The following is a 26,855-nucleotide window of genomic DNA, read 5'->3' on the forward strand; positions in this document are numbered from 1 at the left end:
AAGTGTTGTAAGCAAGACACCAGAAGTAATTTTTCCACTCTACTCAGCACTGATAAGGCCTCAACTGGCCTTGTTCTGGGAAAGATGTGGACAATCTGGAGAAAGTCCAGAGGAGAGCAACAAAAATGACCTACGAGGAAAGACTGAAAAAACTGGGTTTATTTAGTCTGAAGAAGACGACTGAGGGGGATATAATAGTCTTCAAGAACATAAAAGGTTGTTATAAAGAGGAAGGGCATAAATTGTTCACCTTAACCACTGAAGATGGGACAAGGAGTAATGAGTTTAAATTGCAGCAAGGGAGATTTAGGTTACACATTAGGAAGAACTTCCTAACTGTAAGGGCAGGTAAGAACTGGAACAAAATTATCCGAGGAGGTTGTGGAATCTTCATCATTGGAAGATTTTAAGAACAGGTTAGACAAACACCTGTCAGGGATGGTCTAGGTAATACACAGGCCTGGTCTACACAAGAAAATTATACAGGTATAATTATGTCGCTCAGAAATGTGAAAAATCCACTTCCCAAGTGGCGTAGTTAAGCTTACCTAAGTCCCTGGGTAAACAGCATTAGGTCAATGGAAGAATTCTTCTGTTCATCTAGCTATCACCTCTTGGGGAGGTGGAATACCTATGCTGACAGGAGAATTGCGCCTATCAGCACAGGTAGCGTTTACGCTGAGGCACTAGTGGCACAGCTGTGCCACTGTAGCATTTTAAACATAGACATTCCCTGCGTCCTGCCTCAGTGAAGAGGACTGGATTAGGTCACTTCTGGTCCTACATTTCTGTGATTCTATGGTCAATGGTATGCAAAACCACAGACATCTCGTTTAAAAAAAAAAAAGCTACATAACAGAAAGGAAGAGGAAATTCAAGGACTCCAGATGACACCAATGATAGTACCCTCGTCCAACAACCAACTCAGTGCTGTCTTCTATGTGACTCTTTATAAGCAATAGGGGATTTCTAAAACTCATCTGGAAGGTCCTCCCATACCAGCATTTAGGTCCACCTGAAAGCTCCATTTGTGCTGTACTGCCTACAGTGAATGCCTACAGTACTGCCTACAGTGAATCAAGTTGATTTGTATATACAAATTGCCTATTGTTATTTCTTTTCCTCTGACATTTGTGTACTTGTTTCTCTTTTGAGTGCAAGCTCCTATGAGCAGTGACCAATCCTCTTAAATGTTTGGAAAGTCCTTAATACACACTGGGCACTACAGTAGAACAAAAACAAGAGGCATTTTAGTGAACAAAGTCAGTCAAATATCCTCCCCTACTGAAAAACTGCACCTAATGTTACTGCAATGGTCATGCTAGAACAGTTTTTTGCCAATTGGCAGTATATTTTTAATATACTATCCTTTCCCATTTCCTGTCCTGACTCTAATGCAGAACAAAACCCAACAAAAGGATCATAGAAAACGTAATTTAATGAAAGAAAAAATAGTACTAACTGTATTTGTTTTTCTGCTTCTTCCACTAGTGCCTTAGAAATGAAGCTACCAATAAGCAGAATTTCAAAGATTAACTATAAATAGAAAATATGAAAATATGTATTTGGTAAGTTTACCACAAAATAGGTATTTTGAATAAAATGGCTGTAGAAAGAAGAGCGAACATCTTTTTTGGAACAAATATATAATTATAATATGGATCAGACGACATTGCTAAACCAATTGAGTTATAAGATATTACAATATAGATCACTCTTATTGCTTATATATAGTTTCTCTTGCAAACTAGCAGGCTTATTTTCAAGCCATCTTAAAGCAACGCTTTGGAAGAATATGATCCACATTTACATACATTACTGATTTTCTCAACTCCATACTTAAAAAAAGTTGAAGAAACGATAAAGGGGAACAAAAAGAAGATAAGGAAAAACAGTTGCTAGACTTACCATGGACTTGATTGATTTCTGAATTCTGAGAAAGAATTTCATCTGCTAATTTCTGAGCTGTTGGCAAAACTTCTGTGTGGTGCATTGTGATCAAATACTGTACAAACTTTTGTAGTTGGTCTCTGTTCATTTGAAAGAGTGTCTCTGAAATGGGAAGATGCAGTTTGACCTGATCTGGCTTGCGGATCCGGTATAAAGAGAGTGCCACAACGTGGGCACAGTAAAATATGTCCTTGTTTCCACAGCTACAGGTCACTGAGGTAATCTTGCAACGATCAAAGCTGATAGCTACCTTGCAAACTGTTTCTGGCTCCGATTGCATTGCAGGATCTGTCACTGTGCCACTCAAGTGGAAACCTGTGCAAGAAAACAAGGAGACTTTACATTATTCAGTAAAATGCTACAATCTCACTGTCAAAGTACTTAAAAACCCAAGGAAAAGCAATTATCTACTTTTGAGAAACGCAATGCATTTTTTTTAAGGGAACTATCTTTCATAGGTACATATACAAAATAAGTTATTTACTGTTTTTAAATGCCTTTTTCACACCCAAGTAAAACCTACTGAAGCAGTTAAAAAGCTTTTCAACAAGCATTTTTGCCCTTTGTATAAATGTTCATAAAAGCTTGGTAATCAACTAAGTGTTCACTCTGGCAAAAGAAACATAGAACCAAAGAGCTGAGCCTGATCACTCCAATGTTAAGTCTCCCCAGTACCCTTGGAAGTTCTTACAGCAGTCTTTTTAAAAACTCCACAGGTACAGACAGCAATCGCCTAGTAAGTTTTAACATGCCATTAATAAGTAAGAAGAGAAAGGTGCTCTCTAATTATATAAGCGCAGGCCTTGTCATCAGGAATGCCCGAGTCCTAATTTTTGCTCTACCAATGACTTGCTATGCAAGTCATAATCTTTCTGTCTTCGTTTCATCATCAGTAAAATGGAGTTAATACTTACCCTCCCAGGGATGATGTGGTAAAATGAGTTAATGTTTGCACTGCATTTTGGAGATGGAAAGTGCTATAGTTGCTAAAATATATGAAAAGATATCTTTCTAATTCTGTGCTAGAATTAACATATTCAAAGGCTTAGAAATTTACATTATGAACTCACTTTCCTCTGTACGGTGTTGGAAGAAAGGGGTAGAAGTCTTATATGGGGAAAAACACTTGCATCAATAGATAGCAAGTCCCCTCCATCCCCAAGTTGCCTGTTGCATCAGTATTTCATTATAACAAAGGTTGTACTTCTGAGAGTCTGTACTCAACCCAACTTTGTTTACCCCTCATGAAAACAAGATATTTTTTTAATCTGTTGACATTTTATCTTCATTATTCCTTTATGTTGTTCTGTAGTTTTTTGTTTTGTTTAGGAGCATGGAAATGGGTGTTAAGTGCGACGAGCCAAATTAATCAATAGCATAAACAAAAGGTGGGACTCCATTATAATGGAATTCACTCAATGTAATCAGTAAATTTGGCTCAGTAAATTTTCTCCAAGACAAGTGGGATATATTGAATATCAAATGGCATATACTGGCACGAGCAATAGAAAAATTTTATTTTTTCATTTATTACAGATTTATTACAGATGAGGAAAAATATCAAACACTCTTTGAAACAAATTTTAAAAACTGATTTCAAATAAACATTCCTCTTGAAATAAAAATTGTTAGCAAAGCTGCAGCACCAAAGGGACACTACGTCAGCTGGAAAAATCACAACCCTGACCAACAATGTTGTACCTACAACTGTTACAAGAAACCCTTCAAATTACAAGAACTGAAAGATTAGAAGAAACACTCCCAATTTTTTCTATTTGTTTACACTGCACATTTGACATCACATTACACAGTTAATGTCAACATTTGGGTTACATTCAGTTGCATTACTCTGATGCCTTCCTCACAGTGTCACATGCACACTCTAACCCAGGCTTGCAGGATGATGTTTGCCAGTTTACAGCAGTAGCAGAGCTGATACTGAAACTGAAGAGATAGTAAGATGGAATGTGCGTGGAAAAGAAAGGAGGGACACGGAGCAGGCCTCAAATATGTTTTGTGTTGTTACTCTTGAATCAACCCTAAGCCACTTAAATACAGAAGGGGAGTAGAAAACACTGTAATTTTAAATAAAAAAAAATTATTCAGGACATATTACTCAAAAAGGTGCCCTAACAGAAAACATAATGGTTAAGAATTAGTTTCAAATATTGTATTTCAGCTTGATGTGTTTCTTCACCACAAGTAAATACAAATTAGATCAGTGATCTCAGCTGATTTTAATTGAGATTCTTTTATCAAGTTCCCTATCTTCTCTGGAGCTACAGTCTGCATCTATGTACTTAGGAAAGATCTAGAACTTGAATACTAAAATGATGCAGATTAGGTTTATGAGATACCATCCTACTCCTGCTGACATCAACTGCAAAACCATCATCAATGTCAACAGATAAGATCAAGCGTAAAATGGCCTGCAGAGCTGTTTGGAAAAACCTGTGCTACGTATGACCTTGCCTAATGCTATCAGTTAGACTTTGCCAGCAAGTAATTAACTCAAATGTAAATAGTTTTCTTGGAAAGGCAAAGGTGTCTTGGGAAATATTTGGATTAAAAATAAAAAACGGTATTTAAATTCCTACTCACGGTAGACAGACATAGAAAAGGCACTTTTTTTTTTTTTTTAAAGGACATCGTCATATTTTTCCAATTAAAGTCTATAAATGCTAAAATTAGTAATAAGATCCTGGTCTGAACAATGGTAATATAGTAATACATTACACTTTTGGATGACAACAGGTTTAAACAAACAAAACACATTTTATTGCCGCCTAAAATATAGAAGTTCCTAATTAGCCATGTCTTAACATACAAGTGTTTAAGTTATGAATCAATATTTTCCCCTCTTTTCCCTTAGTACATTAACAGCAAATGAAAGAAGTTGAATATACACTGTCTAAAAAAGTTACACACAGCAAGATCTATCAGAAATACAGTTAGGCTGTAAGAAATTTACCAAATGTCGCTCAGTATTACCTTTGGAAGGTGTCCCGCAGCAATGCAGAATATTAACAATGAAATGGCTTCGTTGGTCCATTTTCCCCTCCTGTGCAAGTACACCCTTTTAAAAACTAGCCATTCAATATCATGCATCACACTCACAGTACTAAAATCTAATTGACAGTTTGTGGCAGAAGTAAACAGACTTGCTATGCTTGTTGAGGAAAGAAGAGCTACTACAGCTTTTCATTTGCAGTAATTTATTGCCTGGCAGGCAGAAAGAGATGTCCATACTCCTTGGAGAAGACCAAGGGACAGTTACTCCCCACTGGGACTCAAAGATATTGACATTTCACTGTCTTTTGAGCCCCAGATGAATGGAAAGCCTCCACGGCTACAAACCTATACTTCTTCATAGTGTTTCCTTCTAAAGCTGCAATTTGAAACTTCCCTTTAAAAAGTTTTTGTATCTTCCTTGATGTTAAATGTTTATTTACATGTTTTTAGAAAATATAATACAGAAACTGTAATAGTATCATTGATATTGTTAGCCTGTTTGTCACAATCTATTGACAAAAGGGTTTGAAGCAAAGACGTCTAAGTTCATCACAGATAAACTATTTATTTGAACAAGTATGTTTCACCTTTTCCCTTCAGCTGTTGCAATTTAGTATTTTAGTATCTTCAACAATAACATTGGACCAACAGTTAAAGCTGTGCTGACATTTTGCAATCTGCAAAAGTCTTGTTTTTAAATGTGTGCGTAGGAAGCAGTTAAAGCATTTAGATACATGTCAAATGTGGCTCATTTGCTAAGTAATTTTGATTCTGTTTAAACATTCATTCAGAGACAAACATTAACAAACAAGGAGCTATCTGACTGCAAGTGATGTTAAATAAGAAGTTTTCAGGTGCTGTATTTCTAAAAGAGAACTGTGCCATTGGTATGAATATGTTAAGCAATCACTGAAAGATACAAAGTAATTCGCAGCGGCCAGTTTATAACTGTTAGTATCATATACTCTTACCTAACACATCCTTACAAAACAGAGTAGTATAGCAAACATTGAGTTTCAGATGATTCCTCACTTCAAACTAAAATTTAAAAATAATTTCCACTACCATATTATGGTGAAGTATCCTTTGATGTACTCAAATTTGATATTCTGTGTTTACAAAAATAAATTTGTAGAAAATAAAAGCCATGTTTGAACAGCAAGTGATATAAACTGCTGAATGGATATGTTCAAGTTTATGGTGGGTTTTACTTTGTTGCTGCTCAAGGATATAGTGGGATTGTAGATAAAGGCAGAGAGAAAGGGAAGGAATTTGTTGCAGTTTTTATTTTATTTTATTTTTTTTAAATCTTTAATTAGTTTAGAATTAAAAGGCTTTGAAAACTCTACATGCACAACATAGTAGAGCTCAGCGTTGCAGAGTTACCATAAAATGGTGCCAGTCCAGGCAAAAAAGAAAATATCTAAAATTAAAAAAAAAAAAAAAATTACCTGTTCCAAATGGGCAAGGATACACTAATTGATGACACACAATCACAGCTACACTGGCTTTCCTTTATAATATTTGCTGGAAGAATATTGTCTCAGGTAATCACTGGTTATTTAACTTTTGAGCCCCATATTCACACTTATCTATAAATAACATCACATCAAGCTAAAATGTTACAGTTTTAAGTACATTTTCCCTTTAAAAACATGTTTGATTTACCCCCCCCCCCTTTTTTTTTTTTTTTTTTTTTTTTGAGGGGAGAGCTATGCTTTCAGTCCAATTACAAGAGAAAAATACACCTGAATCATACAGATTAAAAATATATCTTTACAATCGAGAATTCTGATGTCATAAGCCAGTCTAAGCTTCGCTTGCCTGGTTTATGCAGTTACCAGAAACCTTTGATTAAAATACAAGCAGAAATCACCGTTGGGTGTAATTTATTCTTTGCAGAAAATATACGAATGTCAGAACTGGATTACTGAAATATCCTAAAGTTAAAAAGTGATTTTGAATAGCTTGCTGTAATGTGCCTCCAGAGAACACTATCACACTGCGTCCAATATGCATTCATTATCTTAAAACTGAAATGAAGTGTACCAGCAACAGCATTTGGACAACACAGCCTATTCCTAAAATTGATCTGTTAACCCCTAAGTGTTTCCAAGTGGTGAAGAAAGTTTATCTACATAGCTTCCATAACTGTAAACAGAAGATGTATGGCTAAATCCCTGCGCACACTTCTGAAGACGAATGGGATGGTAGGGGAGAGGGGTAGTAAATGTGCACTGCAGTTACTTATTATAGGCCCTTCTTTCTGACAGAAAAAGTAACAGTAAAGGCAAGGAAGAATTTAGTCTGATCTGAGAAATGCAGATTTTCTCTTGAGAGTAAGCCCAATGTGGAGAATCCTCTCTTAAGCAATTTTCAAGTGGATTTATCAGAATCATATCATCCATCTCCAGTGATCATTTAAAATAGAATTAACTTACTGAGCTGCCAGTTAAGACATGAATACTATATCTCTTGGCACATTCATTACTATGTGGACTAAAAGCACATGACAAGTAAGCTTTTGCTTCGCTACCCCTCTGAAACTACTATAAATCCTTATGGAAAGGAGTTCCTGGGTGTCTCCATTAGCCATTTATTAAAATAACTCAGTAGATCAGTGGTGGTTATTTTTTCCAGGGCAAGCAAGAGTTTAGACAATATTCACCACCTGTTCAATGTACTCTTAATTTGGAAATGATTTTAAAGAGTACAAAGACATTTCCTAAAGTAAACTTGTGAACTTTAATGTATCTTAAAAGAAACAAATTTAATTTCCAAGTTAAAGACTTGTATACCAAACATCCACATGAAGTTAATTTAAATGGACAATTTATAAACCAGAGAAAGTTTTGGTTTAAAATGGTAACTCCTTACAGCCATAGTATCTTGAACATGCTGGCATATAGGTAACTTGGAGAGGAAGAGAAACTAAACAGGAGCACATAACATGCTTACTGTATGCTTCAAATGTTCAGTCTCGGGTAGCTTATGTCTTGAAAGTACATATTCTCTAGAATAAGTTTTGCATCACTACAGAACTGCACCCAATACACACTAAAGGAGGATTTTTGTTACAGAAAATATAAAGAAAATAGTTACGATTTGACATGTTGGGATTTTTTGCATGCAATTAAGAGGATGGATTACAACAGTAGATAGTGACACACACACTTCACTGAGAATTTGAAAGTTCATCCTAAAGCTTTTTTGGAAGTCAGTATGGCAGCTCAGTAACAACATTAACACAACGACTACATCAGTGGACTTTAAGCAAGCTTTATTTACCCCAGTATCGTGAGGTTTTTCCTTTTTATTTAGAGAGCCAGGTGTATGCAAAATTTGGCAAGTGACTTTATTTTTATCAAGACTTTCTTCAAAGTCTACCTGCTGAGACCTCCAGGTCTGAGAATTGTACAACTGCCAAGGTGCATTACAGGGCTGTTAGCTATGACTGTGGCATTTCTTTGTTCAAAAAAGTGACCTTGGTTTACAGAGCAAGTGTCTGATTTTTGTTACTTACAGTGAAACTCAGAATAGCCTTTTTTTAAAAAAAATACCACCACACTAAAGGTTTGCCTTTAATAAAACAAAGTTTGCCATGACTTCTCAACAACTTTTCTAAAAGCTGTTGATAAAGTTTTAGCCTTACACCTAAAAAGAGCTCTTATTTCTAAGTTAAGATGCTGTTTTCTACAGCTGTGCACACACCAGAACTGTCATTTCTCTAAATCCTCATATCCAATAGGGCTTTCACATTCTTCTCAGAACCTATTATACCTTCTGTGTGCATACCCTCTAGGATTCTTCCAGCTTCCACTCCTTACCTTCGGGGTAACAAGTATGACTTTTGTATACACTGCCATACCAGCCATAATGGTCACCTCTGAGCAAGGAGAGCAGCTTCCTCGGTACTGCTTTCAGCCTGGAGAACAAGAGACATAGGCCTGATCGGCACTACTAAATTAGGTTAATGTAAGTCACCTTGCATCAACCTACTTGTACATGTCTACACTCAAGTTTGTCTCCAGCTGACAATAAGTGTCCCATTACAGTGACGCAGTAAAGTCATCTCCCTGAATGACGTTGAGCCAGTCAACCTACTGATGTTGACACAATGTGAAGTAAATACTGCGTAACCTACGTCATTCCTAACGGTCCTCTAGCAGCTGTCCCACAATGTTCCATTCCCTGCAACAGTGACTGCTCTGGTCACAACTGGGAACTCCACTGCCCAGCGGTCAGGCAAGGGAAGACAACCACCCCTTTAAAATCACTGCATATTTTTGAGATGTCTCTTCCTGAAGGCCCACATCGACAAGCACACCTAGCAGCTCTCCTTTGTCACGTGCAACTACCCAACTGGCAATGATGGCACCATGCACTAGATGATCTCCTGTCTTGAGCAGACAGTGCAAGGAAAAGACCAGCACATGGCCATCTACAAAAAGATTGCATGGGGAATGCATGCAAAAGGGTAAGATAGGAACTATCAGCAGTGCCACGTGAAAGTGAAGGAACTGTAGTAGGCATATCACAAGGTCAAGGAGGCCAACAAAATCAACCTGGTGCTGAGCTGCAGGCTTTTAAAAGCTGCATGCCATACTTGACAGAGACCCCATCAGCACCCCACTGGCCATTGTGGATAACTTAGAGGAGGCCAAGATAGAGAGCCCTGCCATAGATAGCAGGGGAAGTGGGGAGGGGGAAGAGGATGTGGGGAAGGGATCCAACTGTGCCACAAGCTAGGACCTGTTCAATCCTCCATGCCAGTATATCCAGTTCTGCCAGCCAAGCATGGATGAGCCCCATGAAAAGGAAGAAGCCTCAGGTAAATGCATGCCAGCATTTTTCCTTCGTGTTTAAGTTTAAAGATGGTGCCTAGCCCATCCCAAAGTTAACACCACACGAGTGACTCTCTGTTTTATTTGTACAAGAGGTAGAAGTATAACAAACAGTGGTGAAGTTGGTATCTGCTTTTCATCAGCTGGTATCTGCTGTTGAGGTGGGGGGAGGGCAGGCGGAGCCCTTTGTTTATGTACATAAGGACATCCCATGTATCCTTCTAAGAGATCTCAATGAAACTTTCATAGAGATTGCAATTCTCTCCCAAAGGTTTCTAGGGATGGCTGCCTGATTTCTTCATCCTTGGTAGGACACTTCTCCACAATGAGTTCGGTTGGCACCATTACAGTAAAGATGATAGCACCATTTGGGCCCACATGGCTTCAGGACACCAGTAGCAGCCATGCTGCTCTCGGTGCCCCTGTGGCCATCAGGAGTGAGATCAGCTAAAACTACCACCGTCCATGATACATAGTACAATATTCAGTGCCATTGCCCTATAGCCCTTACCCATGGAATAGGGACTGAAAATTTATTTTTTATGCAACTGAAATTTATTTTCCCCCCTCCTTGCCCCTGGTATGCCGTACTCAGCATGGCTGGGGCTGGGAAGTGTTGTTGTGCAGAGGTGCTCCACAGCTTGTCTCATTAAAAAATTTTATGGGAATAGGGGAAGAGTGATTTGAAACTTATCTTTCCCTTCCCATTGACTTTTTTTTTTAAATCATTGTTTTTTTTAAACCATTGTTTTTTTTAAATCAGCACCTGATACCTTGGTGATCACATCGGGGTGCCCCCTCCACACCTGCAGAACACCTGACCCTGAGGAAGAGAAGGAAAGAAAAGGACCAAAGAGGAGATGCTCAGCATGGCAATACTCAAAGCAAATAATACTTGTAAATGTCCGAGCATGCATCACATAATACACAGCTTCAGGAAAACACCGGGGCGTATTTATAAATGCACAGAAAGCACCATGCAATTCTTTGCAGAACCTAAAGCTCCAGGCCCAGATAATAGTCCAGCACAGAACATTACTGTAACAGATCACTGAAGTGTTCTTTCAAAGCCTCCCACACCTGCAAAGTTCCACACTGAGCTCTTATAGTGCCCTTTGTGTCTAGCTGTTCAAACTCAGCAGACAGCCACTCGACTTCCACCCTGACAGTAGCTTTTTCCCCCTTTGCCTCACAGTTATTATGCAGGACACAACAGGCAGCTATAGCAATTGGGATACTTTTCTCACTGAGATGCAATCTTGTTAGTAAATTCCACCAGCACCCCTTCAATCTACTGAAGCACATTCAACTGTCATTCTGCACCTGCTGAGACAGTAGCTAAATCTTTCGTTGGTGCTGTTGAGGTGGCCAGCACACAGCTTCATGAGTTATGGGAACAAGGGGTAGACTGGGTCCCACAGCATCACTACTGGCATTTCAATGTCACCAGTGGTAATCTGCCAGTGAGGGAAGAACGTTCCTGCTTGCAACTTTCTGAACAGTCCTCGTACAAATGTCAGGTCCTTTCCCTGAACAGCCCACACTGTTACCATTGAAGCATCCCTGGTAATTCACCAACATTTGCATAAAAATAGAAAAGTAGTGCTTTCTGGTTATATATTCTGTCATAAGGTGGGCTGGTTCCGAAATATGGATAATGCATGCTATTTATCATCTCACTGTAGTTCAGTAACTGCATTGGTGCAAAAATCCATTCACTATATCCTGCACATTGCTGAGAGTCACAGTCCTATGGAGCAGGAAACTATGAATGGCCCTATAAACTTGCATGACAATGGCCCCCAAAGTGGATTTTCCGACTACAAAATCATTTCCCACTGACGGGTAGCAATCTGGCACTGCAAGCTTACAGAGTGTGATATCCATTCACTTCTCCACTGTCAGTGTAGCTCTCATTCTGGTGATCCTGCCTGGAGGGTTGGGGCTAGGTTGACACACAGATCTAGGAACGTGGCCTTTTGCTTCCAGAAGTTCTACAACCATTTCTTGTCCCAAACCTACATTACAACGCGCTTTCATCAGACAGTGCTTATTTCTAAGACCCAGAAGCAGCACTGTACTGTCTCTAGGTGCTCCATAAATGCCACCAACAATCTGAAATTGTTTTTCTGTATGTCCCTTAGCAATCTGTCCCCAAATAAATGATCATCTCCTGTGTTCTTGCGTCTGCTAATACAGGAGAACCATGTGTCCTATACTTGCAACAGTCATGAAAATGCAGAGTTCTGCAGGCTCCAGGCTTCTGTTAGAGATGGCAGACACTAAAACAGGTCACATGGGTTTGTGGGATTTTTGAAAAAGGCATGAAAATTATGGAATATGGATGGCATTATGGGATGGAGAAAGTTGAGTGATGGGAGCTAGACCTCCAGCTTCAAGAGATGCCTAGGCAAGTAATTTCTACCTCACAACACATTGCTAAAATTTCCCAGAAGGCATTGCGCTGGACAATAGCACAGGGCACACCAGAATACCAACCCATGGTGCACCGCACTTCACACTGACACAAGCACTCCTGGTGAGTATGCACAGCACTGACATAAGCAGCCAAGTACGCATGCACACAAGCGATATACTAACCACAGTGGCCGTACACCAACATAACTTGTGTCTCTCAAAGTTTTTAGTACAGACATGGCCTTAAATTTTACTGGCGTGACAATGTCAAGCCACAAAGCATGGTACAACAGTCTATCCCTCCTAGGAAGGTATTCTGACATTTGTTCCCCTACTCCCTAAATTTAGGCCTCTCAAAATGTTCCTGCCATTCTCCCATGCTGGTACGCTACCAGTCACAACTCAAGACTGCTCCTTAGACACTGCAGAAGGGATTTAAGCTGTTTAATTCAGAAGAAGTAAACAGGAGCCAGCCACCTAGCACTCAGGTTACTCTCAATGGCTTTGCTCCATGACTGACCACTTCTTAAAAAAAAAAAAAAAAAAAAAAAAAAATCAGGCATTTATATGCCTGGAATGAGTTGACATACCTGAGTTGTCTGCCCAGTGGCAAGAAATCCTGAGCACATACATCCTCTACTTGAGGATACCCCAAACCTTAATGAATCAGTTATTTTGACTACCATAGGACTAGATTCTAGGTCATCCCTTTCCTCCTCACATCACCACAAAGGGGAAAAAAACAGCTAGCTATAATCATAATCAAAGTCAAGTGATTTGCCCAAGTTGACATAGAATTACTGGCCTATTTGCTGTTCTTTAAAACCTATTAAGCAAGTTTAAATACCCTGGGAGGTGCAGTGTCTGTTATACATCGTCACAAATCACAGTGGACAATGGTAGCTACATATCAGCCTGCTCTGCTTATAAGATGTGACTCAAAACTCAAACCTGAAGTACAATCTAAATTGGAGCAGTTAAGTAATCCCAGTTCCACAGAGAAGAGAGCCAAAACACAGCCACTTTGCAAGTTTCCTTTTCAGAACAAGAAAGTTTCCAATTTATCCTATTCAGGTTCTTATACATAATCCACAATCACAGTACTTGAATGCCTAGCATACTATGCTGGTGAAACACTCCTTTGATAACAAGCTGGTCTAGGGCTCCTACAATAAAATGCAATGTATTTTTCATTCATTAGTGCACACCAGGAAATATAAACTCTCTGCAGACTGTGGCTTAGCAAGAGCAAGACTCTGTAAAAGAAGAGTTTAATAATGGGGGAAAAAACCAAACACACCAAAAACTTACTGGGAAATTAAACCAAAAAAGCAGTTTAAAAGTAAAACAAATTATACATCTAAAGGAAACTAGAAGTGAATCAAGGAACATTCCAAGTTCTCAGAGGAAAAAAAGTCTACAATGATCAACTGGTTTGCCTTAAAAAAGTATTTATATAGACTTAAAAATTGAATATGAAGGTGTAGGAATTTCTCTCTCACAGGAAAATTAGATCAAACATCTTTTCTCCACTGCCATGATACTGAATAGTGCGTCCTCAAAGAGTTTTAAGAATAAACAGTATGTTGCTGCTTCAGTATGGTTATTCGGGAGCTGACTGAATACGAGTTTAAAATATGATACAATCAGAATATGGGACACTGGAATTTTTCCATTATATTGATATCAGCTGTATCACACTGTGTTCTCATAATGAACTTCAACAGCCAGGTTTAGACAAGTTTAAAATGAAATACTGATCAGTCTTGTATAACAACATCTAAGAGGTTCAATGGAGGTTCCAAGTCTATTCAAGGTCAAGTTTACAGCAAAATAATCTCAGAACAGTGTAGAAAACAATCTTGCATTGGTAGGCAGATGGAGTAGGGGTGACAATACAGTAGGGCCATTTTCTGTAATTTCATCATAGACTAGTAGTAAGAGAACTGAAAATCAGGCCCTTAAAATGTAGAGATGTCAACACCACAACTCCATTGATTTCAGAGGAAGTTGTAATGCTCAGTACTTCTGAAAAATCAGGCCTCTAAACAGAGATCTCCTTTTCCTTGAGCCACTTCCCTTAATTTCACTGTATTTTTTATTGTGAAATGGTACTTTTATCTTCAAGGCATCACTTAAAAGAACAAAAAAAGATCCAGCCCTCTTTTGGAAATCATCCCCTTTAGTTTCACTCTGTCAGTATAATTCAGAAGAAAGATCGGGGCCCCATGCCAAGAAGTTTTCAGTTTTTCATACAAAATCACCCCCAAAAAACAACACTCTACTCCTTTTAATACAAAGCAAACGAGATTGTGTAACTTAGATTGGAGTAATACAGAGAGGCAAGAAGTTCTGTGACTGCAATACGATCAGGTTATTTTTACCTATTGAAAAAAGGTTTAAACAGATTGTATACCATAAGAAGGTATGCATCACAAGGCTTCTAGGTATCACAGTATTTTTTCATCTGGCCTTTCCCATGCAAGTAGCCAAACATGAGGCTTCCTCCACTGGTAATGTATGTGGGAGATACCAAGGAACTGCAAACCATACCAACCACTTCATTTATATGCTTTTCCCCCTTGCAACCACAATCTTTTGAGGAAGAACTGACGGATGCCTAGAAGAAGATGATGTACAGCAGGCACTATAGGGCAAGTCTCAACAGTCCCAATTTGTAGAAACGGTGCTCTATAAGGACGGTTCCTCACATGGATTGCAGTAGTTTCAAGACTAACTAGGTAACTGACCTATACATATATTTGGTCTCTCAATCTACCCCTCTAGAGAACTACTTCTAAACAAAATGTACCGACAGGAAATATGGGAGCACCAGAAGCCTCTCAGCACCGTGCTTATTCAGAAGGAAATCCGATTTTTCATCATCTTAGTGGTAGGGAAGTCCATGAAAAATATGCATGTCAATATCAGATTTACCTACTAGCTAAGTCTTCCTGGATGTATGACAGAGCAGCCTGAAATGGTGGATCAGACACTGAATAAGGGCTAAGAAAAGCTTACCAATTTTTCAGTATATATTCTCTTTACAGAGCAAGACTTTCTCCCTACCGCAGCATACAAGCCAAATGCTGTCTTGTCCGTTTACAAGAATAATTTCTCATTCTGAATATAAAGTAACAAATGAGCAAACCTCTTCATGAATTTACCCCCAAGAGTTCTGAAATGTTCCTCCATTAAAAGCACATCTCTGCACATCCTGCTGGTTTTGGTTGCTCATATGCTCTCTCCTCCTCATTCCACTTCAGTCTCTCATGGACGATAGAGCTGAAATTAGCTATTCATTACATGTGAAGGAGCCTCACATACAGCAGCACCCTGCTGAGAAAGGCTGCTACTTTACATGTCAATTTCAGAACGAAAGCATCTGCTACCTTACTAATATGTATATTTAATGCTGCTGCATAATGTGCAGAATTATATGCTGTTCATTGCCTGTTTGTTCTGATATTATGCACTCTTAAGGAGCATTATTCTAAATCATTCCCTTTGAAAAACATTGTACTTTTTATTAGGACTCCTCCCCAGTGTTCTTTGTAATAGATCCCCCAAATGAGTGGCTTGCAGACTATTTCAGATCAAAAACGTGATTCAGAGTGAGGTAATCAAATGTGACAAGTTTCTGGCCTGCAATTGCTAATCCAATGTATTTTGTATTCTAGGTCTCACTTCCTTATGTAGTTTTTACATGAAGGAATGCAGGGAATTATGTCTCAACAGTTGTTGGTAAACCTGCCCTAAAGTTGTTCTTGCCCCTGGAATATAAATACAGCATACTCCCAATTATCTGGATAGCATGAGGGACATGGATTTTATTCAGCTAATTGGGAGTTCAGATAATCAGGAGGGCAGAAGCCATTCAGCAGCAGGGCGGCCTACCCCCCAACAAGGGAGTTGTCCAGCTCACAGTCCTGTCTGAGAGTGTCTGCTCTGTTCCACTCACTTCCTGCCTGCTGTGCTGCCATAAAGACAGTGACACCTGATCCCTGCAGTTGCAAAGTGTGGGGGTGGAGTGGGGTAGAGCAGACACCACCAGCCAGGACTCTGCTCTGCTCTCCCAGGAACGCAGCCATCCCTGCACCTTGTGCCTACAGGGATCAGGTGTCACTGGCCCTTCAGCAGTGCAGAGAATCCACTGCAGTTCTGCTGTCATGGTCCCCACTCACTCCCATGACCGCAGGGCTGCGGAGGACATCCTATGTTGGTGCAGGAGCCCTTCAGCAGCAGGGTGGCCTCCCCCCCGGCAGGGATTCATCATCTGCCTCACAAACCTAGCTCTATTATCTGAACCTCTGCATTATCCAAACCTCCTCTTTGTCCCCCAGTACGAGATGAATGCTAGAGAGGGCATTTATCTCAGCTCTCTCATGCTGAGGGACAAGGAAGGGAGTCAGCTAATGTGGTGCTATGGATAATAGGAGTTTCAGATAAATGGGAATATGCTGTTTTCCTGATGTGAGTTTTTTCCCCCGGGATTCACAATGGTTATTAATTATCAGCTACACTATGATACACTATAATATGTTGCTGTGGGTATTACACACAGTGACCAACTATCTCTAATCCGTTAACTTCCTATTAAACCAATAAATGCCAACACCCCTTGCACAAAATTCCATTTTTATTTTTAGGTATTATTCAAAGCTATTTCTGGAGATTACAAAATTACACAAAAGTGACAGCCCCGTAGTTTGAAATGCAGTAGTGCTACCTATGTGGGAATTCCAAGTCAAACTAGTGAGATGAATCACTTGCTTCGAAACCAACTGATGCTGGAAGCAATGGGAAGCCAGCACACCAAAGGGAATGAGAACACTCCAATTCCAGCTCATGATGTCCTCTGGGAAAAAATAACTTTGCCTTGCTTTGAAGGAAGCAACAATATGCCTTTGGTTGGAGGGTTCCTCCATCATAGGAAGAAGATATTTAATTACACCCTTTTTCACATTCAGAGGTTAAATGAACTGAACCATAATTCACTTGATCTAAACTGAACATTTGTGATGAGGATTACAGACCCTTACTCTCAGATTATATTCTAGAAATCACTTCAATATTAAAAAGAAATTGGGAATAAGCATATATGAATACATGTCCACAAGCTGCCTGGGATGTCATTATCAAGAGCAAAATATTGATACCTTCCTGTTGTTCTAAGTTGCAAATAAGTCTAGATAAGAGAAAACCACTTGTTGAACAGACAATCAAAGAACTCCTAGTTTAGCTTCAATTTCTCTGCTACCAGCACATAGGAACACAGGATGTAGGACTGGAAGGGCCCTTCTAGGTTATCCCATCCAGTCCCTGGCAACCCCATCATATAATCCCATTCAAAAATTTATCAAGATCCATTTTAACTAGTTAGGTTATTGGCCCCACTACTCCTAGTGGAAGACTGTTCCAGAGCCTCACTCCTCTGATGATTAGAAACTGTTTTCTAATTTGCAGCCTAAGTATATTATTGGCCAGTTTATACCCATCTGTTCTTGTGCCAACATTATCCTTTATCTTAAATAGCTCTTTCCTTCCTACGTATTTACCCCCTGATGTATTTACAGAGAGCAATCATATCACCTCTCAGTTTTTGTTTGCTGGCTAAACAAGCCAAGCTCTTAGGCTTTCCATTCCCCTGAAAATCCTGGTTGCTCTTCTCTGCACCTCTTCCAGTTTGAATTAATCTTTCTTGAACACAGATGATCAGAAGGAGTCTTACTAGTGAGTATTCCAAATGAGTCTTACTAGTGCCTTGTACAGTGACATAGTCCTTACTTTTCTTCCCTGGGAACACCTCACTTCATGTGATCCTAGGATCACACCTGCCATTTTCAGGGCCACACCACGTTAGTGGCTCATCCAGCAACTGACACACACAGATCTCTCTCCTCACCTGTCATTTCCAACTGATGAACCCCTAATTTATAGCAGAAATTCTTATTACTTATTTATTTTTATTTACATTTGTTGTTTTGAAAGGTGATATTGAAAACTACAATGGTAAGAGGTGACAGCAAGAAATACAGTTAAGTGATTTATTTCCTTTTTTATAAGCAATTCTGTTGAATTTAGAATGAAACTTGGATTCAGAGCTCTTGGCTTGCATGTCTCCACTGTGAGAATTCCCTTTTCAGAAGCCAAGAGAAATCTGAGATAAACACTCTCCTTGACCTGCCCCAAAGGTGGAAAAGGGTGCAAGAGAAAGGGTGCAATCCTCCAGGTCCCTGTTTGCCTCCAACGTTTCAGTTAGGTATAAGGACTCAAAAGGCCTTGGGGTCAGAGAATAATAATGGCAACACTTCTACAGCTATTCACTGTTAACCCGGTATCCATGACCGCCTTGAAGAGAAAAAGGAACCACCTCCACCAAAGCAGAGGATGAAATTGTGGGTGACTGAAAAAGAGATGGACAGGATCATTAGCATATGTGATGTGTCCTTTATTCTAGTATGTTCTGTATGCTGACAGGCTCCAGTGACTTTACAGTCATTTGGATTGTCCACCAGCATTGGTAAGTTTATAGCACGAGCAGTTAAGCTACTAGATCACTTTGCTTCAATACTTTCCAGAAAACTGGCAGGGAAGCTCAAGGTGGCAGCCAAGGGCTTGTCTACATGACCCTGCAGTTGGGACTATGGGTGTGTGAACTGCAGAGCGCACTAGCGTACAGAGCTGTAACAGCCCTTTGTGGGAGCTGCTGGCACCAGCTAAAAGATAACTAGTTTGTGCTGAGGTAGTCCTGTTCAAAGAGAATCATGTTAGCATGAATTAGGCATGTTTTAGTTTGTACCAGCAGTGTCCACATGAGGCAATTACAGTACTACAGTATGGTGTGCGCTGCAATTCACACTCTTATGGTCTGCACTGTGGCGCAGTGTAGATGTAACCCTAGACTGGGCAGCTCTGATATGCCCATGGAGGAACGGAAGTCGGACTTGCCCTGTCCAGGCAAACAATCTAAATAGCCGGAACTTGCAAGGAAAATATCTAAATTTGTCTGCTGAGCTGCTGAGAAGCCAGTGCAAGGTATGGGTAGAATGGCAGTTGGGCTACACCATAAAAACTCTGGGAGGTTGCAGGAAGGAATGCCGGTTTAGCACACAGGATGCTCAGACTCTACAGAAGAAGGGATGAGAGGTTTTAATGACTGAAAATCGAATTTGCAGCATTTGAAAAGAAAGTTCATACACTACTGCTCTTGGAGGGAAGCAGAGAAAACTGGGGTCAGAGCATGGCATTGAAGTCCAGCAGATGGAGCCTGAACTCAAAGGATGAAAGAAGAGCCAAACTTCCTCCTCTTATGGTGGAGTGAGCAGTCCATAGTAGAACTCAATTTATTTATTTATTTTTATAATTTCAACAGATAATAGCTATGCTTATTTTTAGCATTTGTCCAATTTTTAATCAATATAAATTTTCACAATTGTGGGAAATTAGGGGGAGTTCAGGCATTTATTTAATGACAGATGCTGAAATTCAAAAAGCTAAAGCTTTATAATCGTTAAAACACAAATCGTTAACATCACATGTCAAAAATAAACAAAGTATCCTTAAAATCAAATTAATATGTTCTCAAGCAACATTTTACTTACTTTGCCTAGCTGTAGATTTTGATCATCATCAATGGCAATATTTTTTCATCCATTTGTATGTGTACAGTGAAATCAACATTTGTCACAATAAGCAGGTTTGGAAGGATTAGATTTTAATTAGTAACTGTCGACAAACGACAACGGGCAATTTAAGTGGGTTTGTTTATTTTAATTATTTCAGTAGGAAAAAAATCTCCCCATATCAGAGATAAATAAACGTAGGTTTCCTCCAGAAGTAGCTTATAAAGATAAGAAAAAATTCACTCATTGTCCACTCTGCGTACATGCCCTAAACTTGAAAAGGAAAACTTTACTTTTGTATTTTAGAACTATTGGACCAGATTTACTAATGTTCCCCCGTTGCTTAGCGCCACCTATAGTTGAATCTGGCCCGTTATCTTCCAAAACGTTTTGTAGTAATTATGGAGGCTTTACAGTCCCTCTTCAGCCTAGTTTAATATACTGCTTTTAGAATCCAAAATGAATTAGTTCAGCTATAATCATGCACCGGGTAAACAAACAATATACAAAAGAATACAAATGAAATGCCTTGGATATTCATAGCCTGCAATTCAGGAACATTGTTCCTATACTGGTTCTTCCAACCTTAACCAGTTGGGCAATAAACAAAGATTTCCTCTTCAAAGAGGGAAAAACAGAACCTTCTGCAAATGACTTAATAAGTTTGCTCATTAAACCAGAAACTATTATTTTAAAACAATCTTTAACAGTTGCTTAAAATATGCATAACTCCATTTGGAATAGTTATCCTGATTTAGAGCAAAAGCACATCTGTTTATGTGTAAGTAAATATACTCTGACAGTAATTTGGATCATCTATCAGAAAGAATCAACTGCAAAGCTTAATAAGCATTATTTGTATTCCACATAATAGTCTATTTATTCTTTCAAGCCACTGCAGTGATAAAAAACACTCAAACTCATCCATTGTGTACTAAATCTAAGGTACCTAGGTAAAGCACAGCATATTCCAGTTGGATGCTTCCAAACCCATATCGTTCAACTTTTTAAATATTACTACCATCTGGTTACAAGGCTATGTTTACCACAACAGTAGCTGTGCACACACTTCTGCACCAGCTGTAGTCAAAAATTGTAAATGGCTCCATTTGTTTAAGTTACAACTCTCAAGGAAAAACAAATTAACACATTTAACATAGTGCATTAGTCTATATTTACAGGATCAGTTACTAAAACTAATACTAGACCCTAGGGAAAAGATAGCGTTGAGTGTATATTGCATACTGTTTTGGTTGCTTCCACACAATATATTTTACCTGTACTGAAGCAGGAAAGGAATGGGAAAGAAAAGAGCAGTGACTCAAGAATTAGCCAAAAGCTAAATGATAGGTAAACCTCAGTTATGGAATATGTAATTTCCTCTTGGATGAGCACAGATACTGTAAAACTAGTAGTACACAGAAACCATGAGATGCGGCTTCAAGCCACACCTTGAAGTACCATCCAGGGTAGGTAATATTTATAAAAACCTCCCAGCTTCAAATCAACTCCTCTGAACATCAGGGGCTGGAGATTCTGAGAGGTGCTGGATGCTGACAACTTCCATGGACTTAAGAGGGATTATTTCCAAGAGGATAAAAGATCATGTCCCCACATAATTACATATGTTTTAATTAAGATTAATCTGAAACATAATGCACAATGGAAATTGGGAAGAGTGGGGAGGAAGGAGGAAATACCATGAGCAATCAGAATTTAAGTTTGGAAAAAGCTCCTATCTATATTTTTTCCATTCCTAGGCACAGTGCATTGGAATAATTAGGCTTGGGGGTTACAAATGTAAAGAATCATTGTGACTAAGTTGGCATGATAGCCCAAGGCATAATCTCCAAGTCAGCCATGGGAGGATGAAAGCCTTTTCAGCAGTTGTCACTATTTGGATATCCAGTAGGAATGAAGCATCCAGGAGGACTGAGGCTGCAAGTCATCTTTATAATCAGAGGGCAGACACCTTTGATAGGAGAGAGGCTAATGTTAAGGTAACAATTAGTATTTTAAGGTTTGTCTTATCTCTATATTTACCATGTTTAAACTTCAGACAACTGCTCTTAAAAGATTCTCATTTCACTTACAGGCTACAATAACTTTGAGATGATGCACTTTATATTATGTCCTTGTCCTGCTATTATGTACATGCTGCTGGCATTTGAGCCCTTGAAGTCCCATGTTCTTCTCCCAATTTAATGTAAAAGTTCCTTGCAGAAGTGTCTGCTGCTTTCTGGAGATGAATGGAAACATTCCAGATTGATAAAGCCCTTTACAGTTCTGAACAGCTCTGAAGGCTGTAACTTTGGAGCCACTGTGGCAGAGAATGACCTCTGATCTCTTTCACAGCCATGGCAAAGGTTTGTAGAATTCCTTGTGCCAGTCTGCCCACGTATGCTGGTGTTTTACAAATATTTTTGCCATCACTGCTCAAGTACCTTTCATTCTTGTGTTATCTTTGACTAGCGTCAGATAACCATGGCAACCTGGAAGGGTTAAAGTGCTTCTGAGCCTGTGTGAATAACAGTGGACAGCATCTGGTCTTATTGTAGTGTTTCACTAATTTCACCATTCCTTGGCCTCTTGATTGAGTTTTTCGGTAAATTGCCTGGGGTCCAAGATATTTCACACATGGACCATCATGGTAAGACCTTCCTCTTGCCTGGATATTATGTGAATTCTGATTGCCACCTAGAAAAAAAGTAATGGCTCATGTAAAACATGATGTAATTCTTGGGCCCTTTGGGTTCACAGCCAGGCCAAAAGTCAGGCAATTAACCAAGACAAGCTTGTCACGGACCGGGAAATTAGCAGGTCTGTGGTCAAAGTAAATGGCCTTCATCTGAGGGGATGTTGAAGTCTTTCAGGACAGTAAGCATACGGGACTTTATCACCATGCTCAGTAACCTCAGGTCTTGGAAGATAAACCAACAAGGTAATTTTATTTACCTTTTCTTCCCAATCCTTTGCAAGATTTGGGTTTGTTTTGTCTTCTCTCTTTTAAAAATAAATAAATAAATAAATAAATAAATAAAAGATCTCGAAGCAAAAAAGTAGGTCTGCCCACAATTCCTTTCGTGTTACATCCAGGTGTTCCATACCTAAAAGAAAAGCTTCAAGCAGCCTGGTGTGGCAAAGTTAACATACCAGACTTCTATGCTGTAGGAGAGATTAGAAGGGTGCTGATGCTCAAAGTCATAATAGTAAAGAGGCACCATCTTCCCCCCTCTTCTCACTCTCCAGTGGGGAACTCCATGGTTGTCTTATGCTTTTATTAAATGGGAAAAACAAATGGGTTATACAGAAGAATACGCTAAGCATAACTTTGAAAGGGTTGACAATTGACAAATATGGATGTTTAACTGGTTTTTGCCTCATTTCCATGTAACTGAAAACAGCAGTTCAGGAATAAGGTGTGTCTTGTATAGTTTCCCATTTGTCCACATGCAACTAGAGACACAAATATTATGTTCAAGGTATACAAAATACAAAAGCAGTTTATTGCTACCTAGCCTAACACCTCAGCATAAATAATTGCAAAAGGTTACTCCTCTGCTCTGTGCTTCAGACTTGCATCACTCTACAAAGGCTGCATTGAATAAAACAATAGTCTATCAAAACAGGATGTTAAAAAAGAGGCTTCTATAAGCCTAAAAGGCTGGGGGAAGAAGGGGTTGGGTGCATGTTGAGGTTTAAACCTTAGGTTTTTGGGGGTTTTTTTAATTACTATTATTTTGGCTAGGCAGAGAGCAAACAGAACACAAAATGATTCTACTACACATGCTTATTTTTACTGTCACCTTAGCCTTATGCTACTGTTACACAAGTTAATTTTAACCCAGGCCCTGAGATGCATAACTTTAAAAAAAAAAAAAAAAAAAAGAAAAAGAAAAAAAGAAAAGAAAAAAAGAAAAAGCCAAAAAAATCAGTTTTAAGAAACCAATAATAAATCCCGCTTCAATTCTTCTCTCCCACCCAAACCAACTATACCACACAAAGTAATACTAGGTTGGGTAGCTATGGATGAATGCACTATTCACATCCCTTGGACTTCACAAGCTGAAGCCTATGGTTCAGCCTGCAGAGGTTGTCTGGAGTCCATTACCATCTATCCAATGATGCATACTCAGCCAGTTCTCTTTTGCTAAATTCAAACGTAGCACAGGCTCAAAGTTTAATTTAATGTTGCTAAGAAGGGGGAAGCAAAATTGTTTTCAAATTCTCTCTGAAAAGCAGGCTGTTATACTAGAACAAACAACAGCTTGTTTCTATCATTCCTTTGTCTGACAAGTTTGGGCTGGTTAGAAAGGTCATTTATGCCTCAAAGCATCAAATTAACATTTGAGGACATGAATTTTAAAAATGGCTATTTGCTTCTGCTCTCTGAATTGATAATGCATTAAATAAATAAATAAGACCTAGCCAGGCCCCCAAAAAGGAAAATACCCTTTTCCTCAGGCAAACAAAGCATTGATTTTATGTCCATGTCAACACAAGCTCACTATATCTTAATTAAGCCTCGTTCTTAACACAAGAATTACGCGACTAGCTGAAATGGTGTCAAACTCAAACAGTGTGGAAGGAAAATTACTGTTTAATTACCAGAGAAGGACTTTTTGGCACATCATATAAAGCATTAAATAAGGTTCACCCCTCCAACCCCAAGGCCAGCAATAGAATTCACAAATAGAAATCCCCACTGACAGCATAGTCTCAACTCCCAAATACATTTTTCAGACTTGTAACCCTTTAAAAATAATAAATAATAAAAATATGTTTGGTAGTTACACCTTATGAAAAAAAAGCCCTGGTTTGGTAAAGCTAAGTTCCTAGCCAAAAACATGAGTAATATTCTGTATTTTTTTTAATAAAAGAAATGAAAACCCGAGGCACAGATATGTTATACTTGCTTTTCCCAGATGCAGACAGCCATAAGTATTTGGGGTGATGATTTCTAGGCATTAATTCTTCCTACCTGAAAGCTCCAAAACCACCACTGGTCTTTGAATAACCTGTAGGACTATCATATGTCCTATGAAGTCCAGTACAATGAGATTAAATACTATATATACTTACAGCCATAAATGTTCATAAAATTGAAAGTCTATTTCCACAACTGAAGTCCACACAAATGCTCAAAAATTCTTCTAAGCACAATTTCTTACCTAATAATTTGTTTCCTTCAAATAATCCCATATATCTGTACTACATATATTTCTTTCTACCAGCAGAGGGAGATAGGAACACAAACTTTTGGTGGTGTCACCCCTTCGCATACAGGGGTCTTGCTACCTCAAAAGATGCAAACTTTAAGCAGTAAACCTTGAAGACAGAATTCCAGTTATAATCAAATGGGCCATCCATCACCACCAAAATAAGTCAGATAAGAGTTGTTGTATATGACACTGAGAAAGAAAATTATTAAGACTGTGTTCTCAAATACCATCATTACTAGTGGGACTTAAAGTACAAGAAACAAATAACCAAGACCCACCACTACCTACAGTTGTAACACCTGCCTAACTACGGCAGCATACAGGAAAACAGTGTCACACTAGGTTGCTGACAACTTTGCATTAACTTGAAAAAGCAGAGGTTATGGGAGACTGAGGTAACTGGATGACATGTTTATACTGGAAAAAGTTTCATTCTAGATAGCAATCTGCCTGGGAAAAGTTCTACATTGCAGCAAGAGTCATCCAGGATTCACTTGGGAATATATCTCCCTGACTGAAAACAAAGTTGTAAACCTATTTATCCATGAGGATAATCAACCCTACTTACAAACTTTCAGTGAACTGTACAAGTCTTGTAGCCAAAGAGAACCTCTAAAATAAGTTCTTCATGTCCTTGTTACATCTAAGGTGCCAGAAGCAGAATATAAAGAGGGTTGGAGTACCAACCTCTTGCTCAAGTAGGAATTAAAGACTACATGAGGATAAAGAAAAAACATGTACACAACTCCACATCTTGGAGAAGCTACTGAATCACCCAACGTTAACTGAACCTGTCAGTCCAAAGCCTCTGAGAACCGTTTGCAGAGGCAAAAAGACTGCTTATATTCTGGTAGTAAATGTATCTCTAATTTGCCAGTACAAACAGTGGTTACCATTTTTTGCAGACAGGAAAAACAGTGGTTTCAAAACAACAGATCCCTACGGAAAAGGCAGAAAAGTCAAAATTTGTAACTGTCTCCATCTGCTGGTAAGGGTAAGTAAAGCTACTGATTGTCACAGTACATGACGATGAATAGAGAGCAGTAAGAAGAAAGTTAAACTAATATGCCTGTGAAAACTGTTGCTTAGTTTCTTTCTTCACCATGCACTGAAGTTACAACAACAAAAAAAGTTTTACTAGAAGAGGTTATGGGGAAGTATTACTAGGGCATCACCCACTTGAACAGGATTATTTTAGAGAGGAGGAAGAGAGAAATTGCAGGACTTCACTGCATGCTCTTTGTGAGATTCCATATCGGTGGAAACAGTGTGGCGATATTTACAATGTCAATTTGGTAAATATGAGACATTCTTTGCAACCAGGAAGAGGTGTCACCTCATGGTAAATTAAAGTGGTTTTATTTATTTAAATATTAGACTTAGTGTTATAAAAGCAAGACTGTCAAATACAGAGAGTTGTGCATATTTCAAAAACACAATCTGAAGTACTCACTAAAACAATTTTCTGCCCTTGTAGATGTTATGAGTCCCAGAGCTTTGGAGGAGTCTGCAAATTCATTATAGCCACATGACACTGTATCTCAGTGTGTGAACACAATATTATGGGGGCTTAAATATCATATTATGACATGTGAATTCAGCAGCCAATCCTGAGTTCTGTATTATACTTGAAGGGTGGAGCTGAAGAATAACAATATACCCTGGTTTGCAAGAAATGGCATTTCCTTACGCCAATTTTGGCTTAATTGCTCATGATAAAGAGGAACTATTAACAGAAGGAGTATACAAACCTTTCTTTACCAAGTTCTGACAACATAACTCCA

At 38.8% G+C, this 26,855-nt stretch overlaps 1 protein-coding gene across 1 annotated transcript in view; it reads right to left on the bottom strand.

The window, feature by feature from the left end:
* Positions 1-26,855, bottom strand: part of ZSWIM6 (zinc finger SWIM-type containing 6) — a 166,257-nt gene that overhangs the window by 89,617 nt on the left and 49,785 nt on the right. Inside the window, exon 2 of the mRNA XM_067568992.1 lies at positions 1,909-2,265. Coding sequence (XP_067425093.1) covers positions 1,909-2,265 — 357 coding nt within the window. The remainder of the gene's footprint in view (positions 1-1,908; positions 2,266-26,855) is intronic.

Source organism: Emydura macquarii, unplaced genomic scaffold, assembly GCF_026122565.2.
Source record: "Emydura macquarii macquarii isolate MOO-44397 ecotype Brisbane River unplaced genomic scaffold, CSIRO-AGI_Emac_v2 contig_2897, whole genome shotgun sequence".
In the NCBI taxonomy this organism is placed as follows: Eukaryota; Metazoa; Chordata; order Testudines; family Chelidae; genus Emydura; species Emydura macquarii.